This window comes from Ochotona princeps, chromosome 23 (genome assembly GCF_030435755.1).
Source record: "Ochotona princeps isolate mOchPri1 chromosome 23, mOchPri1.hap1, whole genome shotgun sequence".
In the NCBI taxonomy this organism is placed as follows: domain Eukaryota; kingdom Metazoa; phylum Chordata; class Mammalia; order Lagomorpha; family Ochotonidae; genus Ochotona; species Ochotona princeps.
In genome coordinates, this window is record NC_080854.1 from 5296577 (window position 1) to 5318836 (window position 22260).

Below are 22260 nucleotides of genomic sequence, written 5' to 3' on the forward strand. Positions count from 1 at the left end.
TAAATATTCAACAAAATCACAATGCTAAGAGCAGGACAGTTTTATTACGAACATGTTGCTTTTAGAAGTGACACTTCTGCTTTGTTTTCTGTTGTAACATTTAAAGTGTTTCTGTAAGTGCTATAATCAAAAGACAAACACTGGAAAAATAAAGCAAAGCAATAAATATCACTGAATTTTCAACAAGGACATTTATATTTCCAAAACAAAAGAGCTGCACACACTGGCTAGTTAGAGAGTTATCTTTTAGGTTTATTTCCTTAAGTGAACATGTCTATATCACATTTGCAGTAGATACATGCTATTTTTGTTTTATGAGCTTGACATAACAATTTTTTTTATTATAAACAAGATGTTCTCAAAGATACTTTTGATTTTTTTTTTTAATAAACATTCAAACTGGACCTGAGGTTAAAGTCCTCACCTTGCACCATGATCCCATATAGGCACTGGTTCTAATCCTGGCGGCCCTGCTTCCCTTCCAGCTCCCTGCTTGTAGCCTGGGAAAGCAGTGGAGGACAGCCTAAAGCATTGGGACCCTGTACTCACATAGGAGACCTGGAGGAATCTCCTGCCTCCTGGTTTCAGATCGGCTCAGCTCCGACCATTGCGGCCAGGTAGGGAGTGAATTAGTAGATGGAAGATCTTTCACTCTGTCTCCCCTTTCCTCTATAAAACCGACTTTCCAATAAAAATAAATAAATCTTAAAACAAATTAAAAAAAATGAAGTATGGATAGTATTAGGGTTTAGGCAAAATACAACAAATTAACAAACCTGCTTACATTTGACTGATTCCAGTTTGTCTTCTGTCTGTTGGCAGTACAGCCTGCCTTAAAACACACCTCCAGGAAAACTCTGCTTCACCTCGCATTATTTTGTTAAGTAATTTTATATGCCTGTGTTTTACAGATGATGATTCAGGCAGTGACAGCATATGATGCAGAATACATTCTCTGAAGCCAACAAAGGAACAAGGCATGCGGGAGAGCCCACATGCTTCTAGAGGACAGCAGCTCCTAATTTCCAACGTAGGCTTGTCTTCCTAAATCATCCGAAGGAACTGGGTTTTTCCTCCACTTCACCGCTATCACACTCTTTAAACAGAGCATTACCTGACAAGTTACTTTTCATTTGCTTTGAAGTGTGCCATGGACAGAAGAAGCTATCAAAAATTGAACACTCTACAGTTGCTAAGTGAGGGTAGGCATCAGAGATAAATTTAAAGTCTTCAACCACAGGCCATCGATGGCATCTCGCAGTCTCACAAATGTTATTTCAGTTGACATTGTGAAACCCCACAGAAGATCAGAAATGCAGCCTTGATCACAGTTTACAGCTGTGGGGACAGATTCTGAAAAGATTAATTCACTCGGATCTCATTTCCAGTCATCAGATTCCAGTCTTCACAGATACAAGGCTTCGTTAAATTTGAGTAACCAACATTATAACAAATTTTTAGCACTGTGTTAGAAATAAAATTTGTGCTTATTCTGTCACTATGTAGATTCATTTCTCTCCCAAACCCACAGCTTCATTTGCTACACAAATTGGGTACTCCATTTCAAATTATAAAAAGGTAAATAAACGATTATCTAATAGCGCAATCTCAGCAAACCTTCCTAACTCACATTTCTCCTCTATAAAAGCTGTAGAAGTCCAATACTCAACCAGCTTTGAATCTTCCAGGCTGATTTACTTTAGCTGAAAAAGCTGATCTATGTTTAGTTGTACCCTGAACTAGCAAAAAAATAAAGCAAAGTGAATTATGTTTACACTTTATTACCCTGGCAGATACTTCATGATCTGGTCCCAATCTATCTTTCCAGCTTCATTTCCAACTATATTCACTCCCATAATTACAATAAAGTGTTGCTCAAACACACCCTGTACTTTTCTCAGTTTCCTCTGTTGGAAATTCCCTTTCCCACCCATTTCCTCTAATTCAAACTCTAACCCCTCTCTAAGACATAGGATTAATGGTATCTACTTCATATATGTGGACTTCCTGATCCATAGTCAAAATATCTCTTTGGTCCATGAAGCTATTACACTTCTCCTCTGAACTTTAGTTTTATATAGAGTACATTGTGTACAGATGGCTATAACGGTTGTGTGTGTGTGTTTGAGTGTGGACTGCACCATGTAAAGGGTAGTATCTTTATCACTGAACCTAGCAATGAATATTGTAGGTGTTTGCAAACTGATTATATAATGCGGATTACCTAGTAAAAGCAATGTTGTCTCAGTTCAAGCTTTCACATCTCTGAACTTGGCTCCTTGCAGCTTATTTTCTATATCATTTCAATAGTAATCACTCCACAACAAAACCTACTCATCATCAGTTTTCAATTCTAAATGACTGTTACTCTATGCTATTGAAAGGGCAGAGTCCAATTTCCAAATTGCTCTATAAGGCCCATACTATACCCAGCCCCTGTTAAAATCCTAAACGCTATAAACTGCTAAATACTAAAATTAAAATAGACAGGAGACAGCTGAATAGTAATCTATAGCCATTTTAAGGTGTATAGAACCCGGTTGTATATAAACTAATAATTGAAATGTCAATGAAGAAGTCACAGGATGTAGCTAAGAACTTGCATTTTTTTTTTTAACATATTGGTTACTCAATACCATGTCAATTAATTCCATAATGTTATAAAATGTTACTGATGTTATGTTGGGGCTTTTAATTGATTGGGATGATACTCTGCCGGCTCTGCTTTCAGATCAGAGACGGTCTCCCCAAGAAACTGTTGAACTTATCTGAACAATAAGATGCTGGTCTCTATGCTTGGTATATGCTTGCAATGAAAGAATCTCAACTGAATTTGAACTGTGGTAATGCAACAAGGTGGAGGAATCCACCATGGGGGGAGGGTTTGGGGAGGGGTGGAGAGAATCCCACTATAAAACAGTGTCACATAATGCAATGCAATCAATTAAAAAAAAAAAAAGACCAACAGGCATACAAAAAAAGAAATCCTTAACTTTTTCCTCTGGAATTCCTGTAGACATAAAGCCATGTGTACAGGAATTCTTATAGTACCAAGATATCAAACTCTTATTTATCTCCTGTATCTATTATCTGCATCCCTGACACACCATCCCAATATCTCGTTCTTAAAGCCTCATCTCAGGGGAGATGTTATCTTGCAGGTGCATGAAACATTCTTTTTAGATCCCAGATGGCCCATTTCTGGGAGAGCAATACTGACTAGATCGAAGTTTGAAAACACAACTGGGGAGATGTTAGCAAACTCTGTAGCTTCACCTCCTTTCCCACACTCCCTTGCTCCTAGATCAAGGGAAGCAATTTCAGCATTTTCTGCAAAACCCAAAAGTGAGTCAGTGTTAACACCACAGGCTGTAGGCCCACTGCAGAGAGATGATTAGGCTTCAGATTTTTACATTAAGTAAGTTTTAAATTGTCCTTCTAGCTGTTTATTCATGATGTACTGAAATCAGAAGTCTCAATATAGGAAATTTTAAGTCCTTTTTTTAACTTACAACAATGGCTACCTCATAGAGAACATTAACCAATTTTTGTATGTTTAGTATTTATCTTCCTTGGTGAAATATCTGTTTGCATTCCTGGATAATTTTTCAAATGGTTGGTTTTCCTATTCTCCAATTTTAAGAGTTCTTCTATATTCTGGATGCAAATCTTTTAACAAATATTACTCTCCCTTCCAGCAGCTTATCTTTTCCCCTAATATGTCTTCTGCAGAGTTAAAGGCTTTAAATGTTGTCAAGGGACTGCGCTTTTGTCTCAAAAAAATAAAAACACTCCCAAACCAACTTTCATAATGCAATGGTTTTCTTCTAGAAACTAAATGGCTTTATATTTCAAATTCAGGTTTATGTTCCAGTATGAGTTAATTTTATATAAAGTGTGAGATATAGCTCAAGGTTCATTGTGTGATTTTTTTGTTTGTTTTTTTCTTTTTTTGCATACAGATCTCCAATTATTTCAGCATCATATGTTGAAAAGTCTATCATTTTTCAGCCCAATTGTCTTTGGATCTTTGTCAGAAAACTAGCTGACTATGTTTGCCCAGGCATATTTCTGAAATGGGTACTGTTTCATTGGTCTATTTTTTAGTCACCTTTTTTTTTTTAATTTTTCTTAAAGCTTTAAAGGTATGGAATTCTCTATAAAAAGAACTCTTCTAAGAATCAGAATAGAAATATAACAGAAACAAAATTAACTCAGGCAACACCTAAGCCATATGAAGTGAACTAATTCTGTCCCAGCACGCAACAGTAGGGTTGATCAGTTGCTCCTCTTGAAAACCAGGTTGTTTTGATCCTTACAGCACCCACAGGAGGTGCATCCTTTCGCCTTAGTCTATCTCTATTTCTGCTTTGCAGTTTGAAGAGGTTTTATCTGTTTGCATTCTGCTTTAATCTAATTTGGGTGGTATTTATCTGTAATAATCTTCAGCAGTTACAACATTTATTTAAAAAACTGTTCAAAGACAAATATAGCATGATCTTTCAACAGTCTTAAATTAGTCAAATTTTGAAAGAAAAAGATGTATTATCTCTATGTTTTTTGGTGAGATAAACACCATTTATCAGTGTCTCATAGAAAGTACTTTGATAGCCTGGCGCAGTAGCCTAGCAGCTAAAGTCCTTGCCTTGAACAACCCGGGATCCCATTTGGGCGCCAGTTCTAATCCCAGCAGCTCCACTTCCCTTTCCCAGCTCCCTGCTTGTGGCCTGGGAAAGCAGTCGAGGACGGCCCAAAGCCTTGGGACCCTGCACCCACGTGGGAGACCCGGAAGCAGCTCCTGGTTCCAGGTTTTGGACCGGTGCAGCACCAGCCGTTGCGCTCACTTGGGGAAGTGAATCATCGGACAGAAGGTCTTCCTCTCTGTCTCTCCTCTTCTCCATATATCTGACTTTGTAATAAAAATAAATAGATCTTTAAAAAAAAAAAGAAAGTACTTTGATATAATAAGTAAAAAGATTTTAGATATAGTAAAAAGCTGTATATTACCCTAAATATTATAAATTAAAACATTCTCATATTATGACTATAACACCAAAGACCCAAAGCGGTGTTGCTGCTATTCAACAGTTCTGATTTATAATCCCTTTCTGAAAGTCCAAATCCCAAGTGCTCAGCTTTTGCTGCAGACCATTAAGTACTATTCAAAGGTGTTTTGCCCATTTTCCCCCGTTGATAATTATAATTCACTGACATAGCTTAGCAGTGAATATTCATTCCTGCAGTTAAAGGCCTGTCTCCCATTTTGTGTTCCATGGTCTGCCTCCAGGCTTAGCTCCTGTTGCTAATCCCGGGAGGCAGCCAGGAAGGCTGTTCCTCCCTCCCACCGGGGAGATCTGCATTGAGTCCCAGCCTTCTCCCTGCTGTTGGGGGCATCTGGGGAGTGAACCAGCAGAGGGAAGTTCTCGCAGTGTTTGTCTCTTGCTGTGTGCCTTTCTGTAAAATGAGAAACAGGAAAGGAAGAAAGGAAAAAAGGAAGAAAAGAAGGAAGGAAAGAAGCAACAATGAAACGCAGAAGGAGGGAAGCAAGCAAGCAAGGAACTAGCTGGCCTAGGACAAGGGACTCCATCGCTGTCTCCATAAAGCAGAGCTGTGGCTGTCTGGAAACATCCGAGTGCAGTAACGAAAACTAAAATAAATCCCAACTTCTGTTTTCATTCATCTGTATTTAGGCTTAATGCAGGCAGGAAAAAGTTAGGTAAAGTGTCTTTTCATCACTAATTGGCTACAAAAACTATGAGCAAAGCCCTTTAAAAATCTACTAAAATGTAAGCACATTTTGTTAAAATGTTCTTTTCATGCAACACTGCCTAGGCTGAAACAATGAAAGGAACATAACAAATGTGTTTAAAGCTTCACGAGGATACTGAAAAAATCCCAGTTTAGATGCAGCAATGAGAATAAAGCTGTTTAATAACTCTTCAAGGTTAAGCTGGCTTTCAGTTTCAAGGCTACTCTCCAAACACCATCAGGATTAAACATCCTCTCCTTCTTTCTTAATTCATGTACTTTCATGGGTCGGCCACTTTTCTTCTTTGAGGTACCTAAGCAAGTATACCTAAACTTCACCTCAGTCAGTACTAACACACAAGCCAGATATAAAATACAAGGACCTATTAACACTCCATTCTTTGCCTCAGCTCTACATTACCTGCCTGAACACTTTGAAGCCAAGCCAAGGGCTTCTAACCCCTTAAAGAAAGCCTGTCATTAAGATAGTTCAAGTTACTGTCAACATTCAGAACAAATAAGCATATCTGGAAATTTTCTATTAATTTGTAATGATTAATAAGACAAAATCTAGATGCTTATCTAAAAGGAAGAGGAAATTGGCAGGAAGTTATTTTATAGCTTTCAAAGCTAAGAAAACATTCTTTTTCTTAAAACTAAGAAAATCAAATATACAGCAAAGAACACATTTAACTTCCTATCAGCTGAGTACATGCATATCTTTGGTCTAATGGATTTCAAGAGTTAATTTGAAATATAAATTAAAGAGAAGTGATTAAGCAACTTCAGTTCATATACGCCTTTGACCATAAGAAAATTACTTTAGTAAAAACACAAAACAGCCAATTACTATGTATTTACTTTTGAGCCTGTTTAAACAAGGTAGTTCCAAAGAGCCAGCTAAACAACATAGACAAGATCCACAACACAAAATTAAGAACTAGCAAAAACATAAGAATGTACTAAGGCTATTTAAAAATTTAAGTAGAAAAGAGAATTTTCAAATCTATATTTAAAAAATGTATCCAAATGCTGATATGCTCCAAAGTATAAAAGGAAATACCACTGAGAGCTTAGCATTCCAACAGGTGCATTTAAATGATGAGCATACGTAAGCTGATATATATGCATAAATAAACGAAATGAATTGAGCCACATAGCTAAATAATAAAGAATAAGTGGAGGGGACACACTAAATATTGCCAATGTGTCAATTGAGGGGACACATTAAATATTACTAACATGTCAATAGGCAGTCAGATATAACTAATGGTGTCTGAGCTCCCTCTTCAAGTAGGACATCATTGAGTAGTTCATGCTGCAGCTACTTTTAACCTAACAGCAAAGATTCAATAAAACAAAATAAGATAAAATCAACTCATTTACAAAATTAATGTTTATGAAGCACTTCTATTAGGTGTTGATTCTAAGAAGTGGTGGAACTGTGTAGAAAAACTGATTTCCAAATCACAAGCTTGATTTTTTCTTCTTCTTCTTGATTATTATTATTTTCTTAAGGGAATAGGTCCTAACACAGGCATTTCATAAAAGTCAAACAAATTGTACGAATCTGTCCTTCAGCCACTTGGATACGTCCTCTGAGGAGGGATGCAGGCAGTTACTTGAAACCGTATAGTCTGAAAAGGCCTCTGTTCAGATGGTATTGGAGCAAGCAACTAAATGAAGAGCAGAGTTTCAAGCTGAGGTCCCACCCAGCGCACAGGTCTGAAAGGTAGCTTAGGTGGGTCTGTGGATCAGCAGGAACAACACACCTGGTCTACAGTGAACAAAACATGAACAACCACAGGCCACAGCAGGTGGAAAAGTGAAACGGCACGAGGACCAGGCCCCAGCGTGATGGGGCTGCCACTGCTACGACCATACGATCCACAGGTGCAGCGGTAGCTCTAGTGGTGCAAAATTAGCAAAACCTTTCATTCCTCTTGTTGTTTTTCAGTGGAAAAGGGGTGGGGTGGAGACGCTGAGTACTCAAACCAATATGATTGTCTTCCAGGAGAAAACAAGAAAATCAACTGAGCAAACTACGAGGAGTTATGGAACTGCTCCTCACTCTCCCAGTGCCCTGCTCCCACTTCGGAGGACAGTCCGGTGGGAAGCAGTCCTCCCAGTTAGGCGTAAGTTGCATGCATGTAACAGCGACCCCGGAAACATGTCTGGAACAATTGAAAAGCTACTTGACGCCAGGGAGGAAACGCCCAGACATAGCCAGTTCAAGCTGGACAAGTAGTTCGCTCAACGATTTCAAGGACCCAGGCTCCTTGTCTGCACTATCAATGCCAGGACCAGGTGAGCACCTGAGCTAAGCTACACCACAAAGGCTTTGCCTTCTGTTACGTGTGAAGGGCTGAACTGAAAGCACAGAGTCGAGCCCCACAGCGAGAAGCAGACAGACTGCAAATGCTGCACTGGAAGAGAAGAAACACAATTTTCTGACAACCTGTGAGGACTGACTGGCATTCTTTTATCTGGACCCCAGCCAATTTCCCTGTTGCTTTATCTGAGTGGGTTTGTGTTTCCCACAGTCAGAACATCCTCAAGGTGACTAGCAGAGAAGTTATGACTCGATCGTAACACACACAGGAAGTGTTTCTGTATCTTGTGTCAAAGTTGGGGAAGATGTCCTGGGAGGTCTTCTTCACCCCTTGTGTAAAGAGCAGTACTATTGTTAAAAGTCTTATAATTAGGAATGGAAACTTTTTTTTTTAAAGATTTATTTACTTATTGGAAAGAATGACAGAGAGCAAGGATTGTGGGAGAGAGGGTGAGAGGTCTTCCATTTGCAATGGCTAGCAGCTACGGGTCAGCTAGGCCGCAGCCAGGAGCAGCCAGGCCGCAGCCAGGAGCAGCCAGGAGCAGCCAGGAGCAGCCAGGAGCGTCATCCAAGTATCGCCCACAGGTGGCAGGTGTTCAAGCACTTCGGCCATCTTTGGAAGTAGAGCAGCTGGACCCTGAACCAGCACCCACACAGGATGCCCGTGTCGAGGCCGGCAGCTTAACCTGCTATGTCACCTGTCAGCCCCAACACACTTCTTTTTAAAATCTATCACAATATTTGAAAGGTAGGGAGAGAGACAGAGACGTTCCATTTGCTGGTTCACTCCCCACATGCCCATCAACAAAGAAGGCTGGGCCAGGTCAAAGCAAAAATCCAGAACTCACTCTAGGTTTTCCACTTGCTTGAGCCATCACCTGCTGCCTCCGAGGGTTTGCATTATCAGGACACTGGCTCAGAAGCAGAGCCCAGGCATTTAACTGACTCCGTTGCGGAATGTGGGTGTCTGCAGCGGCATCTTACCCAGCCTAACAGATGCTCACGTGTTGTTGAGGACGGCTCTGCCTTCAGAGGACAAGGAAGATTCCAGGAAGATAAATGACTACATTTTGACAAAGTCATTGTTAGCTACAGTAATTCCTGGTTAAGTCACAGATGATAACAGATTGCACTATTGTTCACAACTGGTCCCTGCTCTTCCCTGTAAAAGGCTTATTTATACTTTTTCTCCCTATTAACACTGGGGTTATTCACATTACTTGTTCTGACTTATAAAACGAAGTGGCAGGCAGAAGCTTGAAGAGCTAGCATATGATTCTACCGTCACTCCTTTCCCTCTGCCATGAGAATCTTATGTCCTAGAGAGAGGGTGTGTTCCTTCCTTCTGGACCCTCAAGTCCACTGTGCCCACCAGGAGAGAGCCTGAGCAAGAAAACAGTTGTTGTAAACTGCGATTTGGGGTTATCTGCTATCATATCATTAGTAACCTGAGGTTACCAATAAAGCAATGGAATAAGAAACAATTTAGCATATGATTGCTCTAGGGACACTGACATACATCAGAATGGAAACACAGAACAAAAAATCAGAGAAGGGGCTCTGCACAGTAGCCTAGCAGCTGAAGTCCTCGCCTTGCACATGCCAGGATCCTAATCCCAGTTCTAATCCCAGCAGCCCCTCTTCCCATCCAGCTCCCTGCCTGTGGCCTGGCAAATCAGCTGAGGACAGTCCAAAGCCTTGGGACTCTGCACCCGCGTGGGAGACCCAGAAGAAGCTCCTGGCTCCTGACTTCGGAACAGCTCAGCTCTGGCCATTGTAACCACTTGGGGTGAATAATCAAACAGAAGATCTCCCTCTCTGTCTCTCCTCCTCTCAATATATATCTGACTTTGCAATAAAAGTAAATAAATCTTAAAATAAATAAATAAATCATAAAAAAAGAAAGAAACGAGAGAAGAACAATAGCAGCAATAGTAACTTCCAGCTCTCCTATCTAGCCATTCACCCAAAGCAGAGTCCAAGGAGTCACTGAGAATACATCCTTTTTTTTTTTTCAGCTTACTTCTAGCTAATTTGTTAGCAAGTCTTGATAATTCTGAGTCTGTATTATCTCCGAAATTTATCGTCATAGATGCCACCTTGGTTAGATCTTGCTAGTCTGTCTTCAGCTTGACACCCATGATTGAGTCCTGGCCAGTTCTCTGTGATCTATGGAAGTGTCAGACTGAAACAGGTTCAAGGGCCTGGTGCAACAGCCTAGTGGCTAAAGTCCTCGCCTTGTACGTGTTGGGATCCCATATGGGCGCTGCTTTGTGCCCTGACAGCCAAACTTCCCATCCAGCTCCCTGCTTGTGGCCTGGGAAAGCAGTCGAGGATGCCCCAAAGCCTTGGGACCCTGCACCCACGTGGGAGACCTGGAAGAAGCTCCTGGCTTCGGATGGGCTCAGCTCCAGCTGTTGTGGCCGCTTGGGGAGTGAATCATCGGACAGAAGATCTTCCTCTCTGTCTCTCCTCCTCTCTGTATATATGACTTTCCAATAAAAAAATAAACAGATATTTTTAAAAAATGATAAAGCAGGTTCAAGCACTAACTCTGCTATTTTCAAGACATGGGATACATTACAGTTGGTAGGTTTGTTGTGAGGACTCAAGCAGAGACAAGCAGTTGATGTGGCAAAGCACAGGGCTTCACAGTGGAAGACAGTAGCATTGCACTGCCTTTATTCGCTACAACTATCTCTTTTTACTAGACATTAAGCCACGTGAAAAAGAGACTGAGGTTTACCGGTGTCAGTACCTTGGGACCTAGGATACTACCTGGGACAAAGGAGGCATTCAGGGAACGCGTAAGAGTACAGCTACATGTGAAAGGTGGCGACACCTCTGAAGCGGGCAGGCGGAGAGAGGGCCCACACAGCAGCTACGCAATCACTAGGACGTCTCCCCGACATGACTCCGCCGGCTTTCAACTTTGTACAAAATAAAGCAGCACTTTGTATCTCGGGTAGCCCTTGTCTCTCCCCCCCTTTTTTTTAAATCTCAGATTATGCTTGTCGAGTTCATTTATATGTAAATTTGCAAGGTGTATACAGTCTTTTGAAAGCGGAGAAACAAATGAGTATTTCAAAAGTTGACACGACTGTATGCGTTCATGGACAGAGAACACCTCATCCAACGATGAGTAAAGGGTGCTTTCCCATGCGTAAATCCAGAGCTTGCCTTTCCAACGCACAGCTCCATTCCCCATAACGAATAAATGCTCTAAGATCAATAGACTGTAGCTCTCCAGGGTAATACAAATCAACACATTCTAAAGAAATGCAAATACTTCTCCATTTTGACAGGAGACCCTTCCACATTTTACTGCTTCCTGTCTGCCATACAAAATCTAATTGTAAAACCAGCAGGGTTGTCATATTTCTTTAGCATATGACTGAAGTTCAAGGTTTTATTTTTTTATTTTTATTTTGAAGGCAAGTCCTTGGATATGGATTAACTGGTTCTCAATGAACTGACTAAGGATTTTAAACATGGTATTTTATTTCAAACAAACCAAGACACAGGTTTGTCAAGATCACCAAAAATCTGGCTTTAAAGATCCAAACGGAAGGCAAATGGAAGTCTGCCAGAAATGCCAAGCAGTTTATACTTAACCATAAAATGTAAAGCAACAAACCTAACTTTCCAGAGTACACTGGAAGGCTACACAGCACTAATTTAAACAACTGAGTTTAACGTTACTAAAATGCAGTTCCTTTTAAACACTGTTCCAAAAAAATTACTATTCTAACATTAAGGATATACATATCAGTTTCTGATATTTGTCCTTGACTGTGAAAATAGCAAATTCATCTTCAACATGGTGTTTGGATCTTTTTCTGAAATAGATATTGCCTACTTAATATGACATACCTGATAAGAACACTTTTAAAATGCATCAACTGTTACCAATGTTTAACTCAACATAACTTTGTCTTGTGCTGCTGTAACAGAAGATTTGGGACTAATTTATAAAATACCAGAGACAGACTTGATGTTGACAGTACCAGGACAGGGATGCCAACGACTGGAGGATTTGCAAATGCCATGGGACTTGCCTGCTACAGCACCCTACACTGCAAAGCGGAAGGGCCAGACCTCACACACGTAGGCGCATGTAGCCCACAGAGTCAAAAGGAAGGGGCAAACTCTCTCATTTCTTTCAGCAATCCACTCCCAAAATAACTAACCCACATGAACCCATTGATGATCGTGACTTAATAACCCCACATCTCAACACTGTAGCAAAGGTAAGTACGTTTCCAACCAGTTAACGTTGGTGGTCACATTTAAATCACAGCAAAGAACATTTGCAGTCAAAAGCCCTTCTCAGTTGCACATTCCTGAAGTCTCCCTGCTCCGCTTCTTGCATACTGACTCTCAACAAGCCTAAGGCATATCTACAAGTGGAACCACCGAGTGGGGAAAAACATGGAAATAACAAAAATTAAATTCCTATTGAATTCTATGCACGCTTAATATCTGCTTTTAAACTCAAATACTTTGTGAAAATCTATTTGGACACCACTACTCCATACCAAAGAAATAATAACTGTGGATTTTCTGTATTTGGAGATCTTGGTGTATAGCTCCTACCCAAGTCTCATCTTTGCTTCACTCTTTCCTTCGGTCTTATGCCCGGGGGCTAACGAGGGTGAAAGGAAGCAGAAGCGCTGTTTCTGGTTAAAGTCAATACTTGCTTGTAAATGTTCTAGTGAAATGGAAAGAGGCACAGCCCGGATATGTTGACTCTAATGTCTTCATTTGGTTGGTTACAATGTAGGAATTTCAAGCTTTGTTAGTGCATTTATGCAGTAATCATAAAATACATACAGCCTTTAAAATGTCTGAAGTTTAAAGACTGAACTATGGTTTTGAATCTTGTAAAACAAACCAATGTTATATGTTAAGGATAATTCTATACTTCCTAAGTCTGATCACCAATCAAAAAGTAAGCAAAGCCAGAACACAAAGCATAAAAAGACTCAAAAATTCTCAGAGACCGAAACCAAGTTCCTCAAATGAAAATGCTGGATCCGGTTAGGCCCCAGTCTCCTAACCTCCCTTCCTCAGCTGCAACTTAACCTCTCCTACTTTCTGATAGCTCATCAACCACTTAACCCACTGAATTGAGACAGTGATACCGCCAGTCACACACTGAACCGAAAGCACCGCTGCCTGCATGGATGCCCACTTGACCTTCATATCAATTCCCTAAGAACATGGCATCGCTGACCACCCAAAGGCGGGCTGCAAGCACTGCCAACCAATCAGAAACACAAACACAACAAGAACACGTACCTCTCAGTCAACCTAAACCTAGGAGACCCTCACCCTAAGCCCTCAGAGAGCCTGGGGGCGAAGCTCCCACCACCAGGCGCTAGCTCTGTGTTTTGGAATAAGTGCATTCTTTCTCCCACCACCTCAAAATCCGTGCTCGGCTTTCTGCACATCAGATGAGGGGAACCAATTTTGGGGATTCTACAGCAATTATTCCAACAAGTTTTTCAAACTGCTCTATATCATGAGAAGGATTAAAGGATCAGAACTCCATAAATCTTGGTGGCTATTCAAAATTTCATAACAAATATATGTCACATTTTTCAAAGACAAAAAGGAAACCGAGAGAAACTAAACTTTTATCCAGTCCTCAGCAGGTATGAATACATTATTTATGACTGTAGTATCCCTTACTTTAATTAACTCCTAAGATCTTCAATACTAACTTCAATATTCTATTCAAATCTAAATTTCTGCTGCTATCATTACAACCAAACATTGTGTCTTCAATCTAACATAATAAAACAAAAATTTACTTAACATGACTAAATAAGAGAGTTACTTCATAAAAAGGAAATGTGGCACAGTCACCTAAGACATGACAGGTGGAGAAACATGGACAGCAGAATGTTCTAGAACCTGCTCCAACCGCCACATAAACACCAGTCTAGTTAAACCTGAAAGCAACTGTCTTCAGTGACTCTGCTTTAACAGTTTGTGTAAAGATTTCTTTGATTTATATTTCAGTTTGAAGAAATTGATTCAGAAAAATATAATTAGAGATAGAATTATTATACAAAAACATTTCCATACTGACTGTAATCATCACAAAACACATTAATTTGTGTTAATATCTGGTGTGTTTGTTACCTCTAATTTTACCATTTAGTCACTTGTTACGAATCATTTCTCAAATCCTAAAAACATGCAGACAACTCAATTTGGCTTACATGGCTAACCTGCAGCGGCTGAGCTCCACCTACAGGCAAAAAAGGATTCTTATTTTAAAGTGGGACTTTTTCCATAAGAAAAAGTGTAAATATTTCAAACTTTTAATTAACCTCAGATGCACAATTAAAATAACCTTCAATGTTTTAAAATTTTTTCTTATGACTCCATGCCAAAAATTCTGAATAACTTGAACAGTGCTAGGGCCTGTTGTCAGTGATTCGAATGTTACAGATAAGGTTCAAAACCCCTGATTTAGTAATTTGCCAGTATACATTTTCTACAAATATCACATTTTTGTCTTTCTAAAATCACTTATTGCCAAAATGTTTACCTTTTTCAAGCTTAAACCAAACATTCAGGATCTGAGGTGACAATGATATATCTCCACTTTTCCATTATTTTATACCTCATGTTATGTGCTTGTTGGGGAATAGGGATCTTACTCCTCAGGGATATTAGACTGTTGGGAGCGCTGTCGTAAGTACCATTGTGTTGAATTAACGTAAGCACCTAGAAGTTCGGAATACAGTTAGTTACGGTAAGATGGTAAGAGGAAGTAGCCAGAATGGGGACTTGCTGGGCAACAAAAATTTTCTACTTCTTGATGTAGGTAATGGATTTGGGGATAATTTGGTCTACAAAAATTTTAGCAAACTCTATGCTTGTTATATGTGTGCTTTGAAATATAGCCCACACAAACATATCACGTGGTCTTCTAGCTTCTAACTTAAATTAGAAGTCAAAAGGCAAAAAACAGGGATGTGCCCAGGCTTTAGCTCAAACCTTTATGATCAGAATGTGTGGGTGTGGACCCAGGCACCAATATCTTTTAAAGTTGGTCTTCCCCAGGCCATCTCCTCAACCTGAGGAATACAGTATGCAACTGGAAGGAGGGCTGGCAGGAGGGGGTAGCACACTAATCTGCCAGCTAACACCGGCATCCCATATGGAAACTGGTTCATGTCCCAGCTGCTCCACTTCGACTTTAGCTCTCTGCCAATGGTACATGAAAGATGCTGAAGACTGCCCAAGTCCTCAGTCCCTGCTCCAGCTTCAGATTGGCTCTGCTCTGGCCACTTGGAGAGTGAGCTGGTAGATCAAAGAGGTCTCTCTTGTCTCTGTCAGCTCTGCTTGACATATTCATTTGTTTATTCATCCACTTATTCCACAAAATGGAATGATCGATTATCACATTAGGCTCTGAGAACATAAATCAGGCACAGTCTCTAAAGAAGCTCAGATCAGACAACATACGGCCAACACCACGAATAACATGTGAAAGTACAGGCACATCACTGCACGACCCAGAGCAGGAAGTGACTTGTCAAAGAAAGGCTTATTTTTTGTTGTTGTTGTTGTTGAAACGTATTTGGATATCTATGAGATTTGATATTAAAGAAGCAAACATAAGTGGATACAATCACCACCTTCTAGAAAAGTGCAATATAAGAACACACAAAGAAAACAAACCAAAAGTATCACACCACTGCAGAAGAGGGAGAAAGGCGCTTAGGACCATGCCTAGGGGAGTTGGAGGATGTAGCACTAACTGGCTCACCCTAGAGCTAACATAGTGTAGATGCCTGCTCGTCCAGGAGCAACAGGGAAATGATTACCACCCTACAGGACTGCTTCTCAAATCAGACATCACCCAGGGTAGGTTCTGATGCAAAAGGTACCGTGGGGTCTGACACTCAGCATTTCCAGCAAGTTCTCAAGTAATACCAGTAATACTAGTACTTGGGTAACAATTTACACAGCGAGTTTCTTAAAAGAGATGAGCTTCAAGAGGGAAGAGAGAAAATTTCTTCAGCAGAGAAACTACCTGGAAAGAGGCCTTTGAATCTGTCAATTAGATGGCCTTAGGGAAAGCATTTTCATTGGTGTGATGGCGGATAATGTGCTGTTTCGAAATAGATGTGAAATCGGGATGCGGGAAGAGGAGATAAAATAGACTGGCTTAATTCTTACTCTTGAATGGTGGGAGAGGATTCAGTCCAGTCACAAGGTGAAGGGAAGATTGACTGGAGAAAGCAAACTGAAGGCAAAATAAAAACAGAATAATTTAGACTGGGTAGGGACATCTGTGCCTCTTTAAAGCAAAGCAGAAGGTGGTAAAAACTGGTCTCAAAGGGTAAGACCAGAAAGAGTAAGAAACACGTATTTTCTCTTACTTCACAGGAACAGGAAGCCAAACCATGTACTGAGAGGGTTAGCTTGGTGTTTGAAGTAAATAACATGGGTAGCGAATAACAGGGATGCAGCTAAGGCTGGAATATAGAAATCCATGATACAAACTTGTGCACAGCTGCTGAGCAATACCCTATACTCAAGAATATGCGTGGGCAGTGAGCTACACAAGAAAACAGTGCCTGAGTCAGCGCTGTGCCCGCAACACAAGCACCCCATACCGGCATTCATCTGAGGCCTGGATTCTCTACTTCTGATTCAGCTCCCTGCTTATGTGCCTGGAAAAGCAGAGAAAGACAGCTCAAGTCCTTGGGCGCTGGCACCAATGGTGGGAGACTTACACAGACATCCAGGCTCCTGTCTATTGCCTAGCCCAGCCCCGGCCATTTACGCATTTGCGGAGTGAACGGAAGATTGGTCTCTCCGACAATCTGTAACTGCCCTTCAAAGAAGAAAAGAAGAGGAAGGAAGGAAGGAAAGAAGGGAGGGAGGAACGGAGATTTGGAGGAGCGAAAAGAAAGAAAGGAAGGGAGCGAAGGGAGTACAATTAATATTTTCAAACACCAAAAAGGGCAAAAGGCTGGGAATCCTACAGGTCAGAACAGCCCAAAGGAAAGCATGGAAGAGCTGTGGATTTCTTTTTTTCTTCTGAACCCCTAAGTACCTTCCAAAGACTCAACTGGAGATATTGCTGAGAATTCAATATCTGGGAAAGATTCTATGCCACATAAATCTGTTGAAAAGTATATTGTTAAGCACCATCCCCCAACCTGAATATGAAATACTCAATAAAATAACTTGTAAGTTTAACATTGAAAGTGATAACCAGGCTACACAGATTCCAGATGTTTTCTTATCAAAGGAAGCAATACCACACATTTTTAGTATAACTCTACTTTGAATCGCTTCTTGTCTAACAGGCTGGTAAACTAGTTTGGTCTCTCTGATCCTACTGCTACAGAAAATAAACAAAGGATAATGGAATGAGTATTTCAAGCCCACTGAGATGAAAAGTCTGTATGTATCAAGAGCAATGATTTTTGAACAAATGATTTCGCACCAATTCCCTAAACTGGTTTTACACATAGTGACTTTTCTTTAGATGGAATCATTGTTTTTACCACATTATAATTTTTTTTTTTCAGAATCTTGGAGGTTTCTTGTTTCCTTCGTTTTGCTTTTTGAATCATAAAATAACTTCACAGACTTAAAACAGTTACAGCTGGCATGAATAACCAGGAGAACTAATGATCTTCTATGGTCATAAAACAATCATGGAAATTTCTCAACAAAGCTTACTATATTTCTTATTCAAATTTGCATTTTATCTTCTATCCTTTCTTATTTTTCTTTAACCTGTCTCTAAAGGCTGAAGGTATAGAATTAAGCAGGATATGAACACTGAATGTATAGGGCCTAACGGGTGGGGGAGGGTGGGCAAGTGGCAGCATGGTGATACAGCAGCTAAATCACTGTTTCCAGTATCTGTATCCTGTACCTCCAGCTCCTGGCCACTCTGCTTTCATTGCAGCTTCCTGCTAATGCACCTGGGAAGGCAGTGTTTGAAGTACCAGGTACTCTGGCCTCTGCCACCCATGGGAGAGGCCAAGATGGAGACTCTGGCTCTTGGTTTTGGCTCTTGCTCGGACCTGGCTGATGTGGCAATTTGGGGACTGAACCAGTGGATGGAAGATCTCTCTGTCCTGTCTTTCAAACAAATAAATCTTGAGAGAGAGAGAGAGAGAGAGAGAGAACAAATATGTAAATAGTGGGAAGTGGGAGCAAGTGATTGGTGTAGTGGTTAGGCAATGGCTGGACCGCCATCCCACACTGGTGTTCCTGGTTTCATCCTGGCTCCAGCTCCTGACTCCAGCTCCCTGTTAATGAACAATCTGAGATGCTGCTTGATCAAGATGGCTGAAGTGGTTAGCTCTCAGTCACCAACACAGAGACTTGTACCAAGTTCCCTGTTTCTGGCGTTGGCCTGGCTTGGCTCTACATCATTATGGCCATGTGGGTTGTGAACCAGTACATAGGGGTTTGGTCTGTCCTGTCTCAAAAAAAAATATTAAATAGAATTATTTTTAAAAAAGAAAATATTGGGGATAAGAGGAACATTTATGACTAAATATTTACTATTTGAACCTTACATGCACATTTTGCTACTTATTTTATGTGTTTTAAAAGATAAAAAGCCAAGGAAACCCAAAGTGAACTCTTTGAGCTGGGACGTCCAGTCACCAGAGTAATGAGAAATAAATGTCTGTTATTTCAGCCACCTAGTTTGCAATATTTTACTATGAAAACCCAAGACATGAGTCCATCATACACTCGCTGTATGAAACACAATTTATGTGCGCCATTCGCATGTAAACACTTTCCAGTAGAGATCATATTCCTATACGCAGCCAGTCACGGCATGTTTACTCCCAGTGCATCCCATAATCCACAGATGATTTTTTGAGAACAGCCATTTTAAGGATGAAAACACATTTGGAAAATGCAATCAGTCTGAGTATTTTATATGAGGTGACTGATTTTCTTAAAGGAACATAGGAAATATACATTAAAACTAAGCTTTATTTACTTCTTACAGGAAAATTTGCTTTGATAAGCTATAACTAATACTGAAATACTGAAATTTAATGTAAGTAAATATCTAGTTACAAATTTAATGAGTAACATTTGCTACATATAATCCTAAGAAAATCCATAATTTTTAAAAAAATCACACAGTACATTATGCATCTTTGAGTATGCTCACGAACTGTGCTCAAAATCACAGAGCCAAGAGGCTGATCAACCCCATTCATGTGGAAGCATGTATAGGATTACTACAATTTTTAGTTGACATCAGTCCACTGTTAATCTACTAGGTTCAAATGATTAACAGTAATTGGTGTCAAGTCACTGTTGCTGGGAAAAAGACATTTCTGATAACCAGTAAATATCATGCCAGAATGCAAAAGGTTGAGACTCATATTTATTTTACATTAAAGACTTTGATATGATTTGAATTTTTTGTTATTTGAAAAACAGATCCAGAGAGCTCCCATCTGCTGGTTCACTCCTCAAATGCCCATCATGAGACAGACGGCGCTGGAGGGAAGCCAGGAGTGAAGCTCTCCATGCAGCCGCCTCCCATGGGTGACAGGGACCCCACCGCCTCAGCTGCACTGCTGGGCTACAGGGTCTGCGTCAGCAGAAAGTTGAAATTGGGCTCAGCGGCTTTCTACTTTTAATCAAAGCAGGCACTCTGATATGACATGTGTATCTGAAAGCAGTGTCATGACTGCTAAACCAAATGCCCGCCACTGGAAATTGTTTTTATTTCTCATTATACAAAGGAAGAAACCAAAAGAGGTATGCAAAATGATGGGCAAACAAAAAAAAAAGTTTTTTGTTTTTCTAATTGTGGCTGAGAAATATAATCTTAAAAAAAGAATGATATTTACATGTGGTTATATTTATCCTATTTCCCATGTAAGATCATTTGAATAAATCAATCTTATCATTTTTTTTAAAAAGCAATGCTATTTAAAATAGATAGCCTGAAGTTGTAATAATAGAATCACAAAAGAAAGGAGGCCGACTGTCAGTTAAACTGATATGCATAATAACATGCTGAGTCAGAAAACCTGACAAACTTTATCTGTGAATTTTTTTATTTGCTGAATCTCTTTCAAGGCATCACTACGATTAGGAAGAGTATATAAGACCTGGGAAATCAGATTTGAAATGATATTCCAGATTCTTTCTTGTTTTCTACCAGTTTGACAAATTTGACTTACCTAAAGTATATGAGTAACTGTTTTTCAAAAAAGGAAAAAAAAACTACTGTTCTCATTATTACTAAAAAAGCATAACTTTGCACATCCAACTAACATACTGTGTATCTAAAAGAGCACAGAGCCTTTCTCCAAAGGGATCAGAAAGCTGTGAAATGGATTTTCGCTCAGAGTCACTGCTATGATATATATCTTAAGCTTGGTCTGTTTTCTTTTAGGTTCCTAAACAAGCCAGTTTAAGCAAATGTTGTGCTTACTAACCATTATGAAAATGTTATTGGAAACAGTCAGCTGAATCCAGTGTGCAACCTTAACTACAGCGAAGCATTAGAGAACAAAGCTTGAACAGCAGCTGCCTTACCTGCGGCTCACGGGTTTCTTTTCCACTTCTCCCTCTCCGGCTGATTTAACATTTGCACTTGTGTCCTTCTTTAACTTTTTTGCAATTCTTTCTTTCATCAACTCCTTTTCATCGCCGTCAATATCCTCATCATCTTCTGTACTTTCACCTTCTGCATCCTGTAGAAATTGAAACTATTTGTCAGGTATTCGATTTCTCTTTTCACTTTCAGAAAAATCCATCTCAGATTATGACCTTATTCTCGGCCAGGTTCATTTTCCCTTTTGGTCTGCTTTTGTTCCAGGTGGGACTGCACGAGGGTCGGCTCTAGGCCAACCTTGTGTGGGACAGCGCCAGGGCTCTGCTGGGCTGACGCTCAGCTCTTTAGTGCAGCAGACTGCTCCCTCCGTACTCGGGGTACTGAGTCTATCTACATTCCTGTTCTTATCCTTGTGGGGAGCAGTTGGCAGCACATCAGCTTCCACCAGGGCTTACTTCAAGTGGAAGAGACATAGCTTACAATATGAGATCTATCCCTACAATCTGAGTCACAGCAATTCATTCATCTGCTGAAAGGCTTTCAACTGATCCCAACTCACGTAAGCTCCCATCTAATGCATTCCTCCTGATCTGAACTCGTGCAACTTGGGTGCAGCAACACTTGCCAACTTTAGACTGATTATCTCCAGCCTGGAACAGTTCTCTGCGCTGCCTGCTCTTTCTTGCAGATTTTCATTAAGGTATCCTCTCAGTTGTGGTCTTGACCATCCGATTACAAGGAGAGCCACCTGCTCCCCTCCAATACTGTCCATGCCCCCTCACTGATTTGTTTCCCAGCGCACTTAACCATTCATCTGACAGACTATACATTTTAATTACATGTGTGCTTACTGTCTCTCATTCAATCAGAACCAACAGTCCATGAGGGCTAACATTCTGGCCTGTTCTGCGTACTGCTAAGAGGCCATATCATCAACTTATAGAACAGGTCCTACCATTAAGAGAGAGGAGTAAAGAGAATGAAGATGGGGGGGAAGAAAAGGGAGAATTTGTCCCAAGTGCATAATTTTTCATTGGTTCATTATCTTTTGTGATTTGCTGATCTCGTTTGGAATTCTTGGAGAGGCACAAGCCTTAACTTGAGGCTTACGGATCCCTACAGCAGCGGTCTTCAAAAGTTTGGTCCTCACTTTACAAGTCTGTAAAAAATATAAAATCTTTGCCTTCATTGCAGATTTGCCAAAGCAATATGACTGGTTATAGCAAGATGTCTTAAATAACTGCTAGGCATTGGAAGTTGACAATCACATACACAGGCTGCCACGCTTGGGCCTCAGTAAATGTAAAAAGCAAAACACATTTCCTTTGTGGATGCCATGCAATTCCTTGGGACGAAAGCCATTGTTTTGATTTCCAATGTTCTAGAACACAAAACAGGTTACTGACGACACATTATTCTTAGATTAACTCATCCTCGTCTGTGATCTTAAGAAAAAACCTGCACTTCCACATCCCAGTCTAACCTTGACCCTATATTCTAGGTCCATATTGCCACTCTCCAGATGCACATGACCCACTCAGGGCTACTTTCTTTTGCACACATCTAATCTGTTTCTCAGACCAGAGACCTT

The 22260-nt window shown here is 40.3% G+C and overlaps 1 protein-coding gene across 1 annotated transcript in view; it reads right to left on the minus strand.

The window, feature by feature from the left end:
- The window catches only part of CWC27 (CWC27 spliceosome associated cyclophilin), a 206361-nt gene that overhangs the window by 154831 nt on the left and 29270 nt on the right, over positions 1-22260 (minus strand). Inside the window, exon 10 of the mRNA XM_004583738.3 lies at positions 20651-20808. Within this exon, the coding sequence (XP_004583795.2) occupies positions 20651-20808 (158 nt within the window). The remainder of the gene's footprint in view (positions 1-20650; positions 20809-22260) is intronic.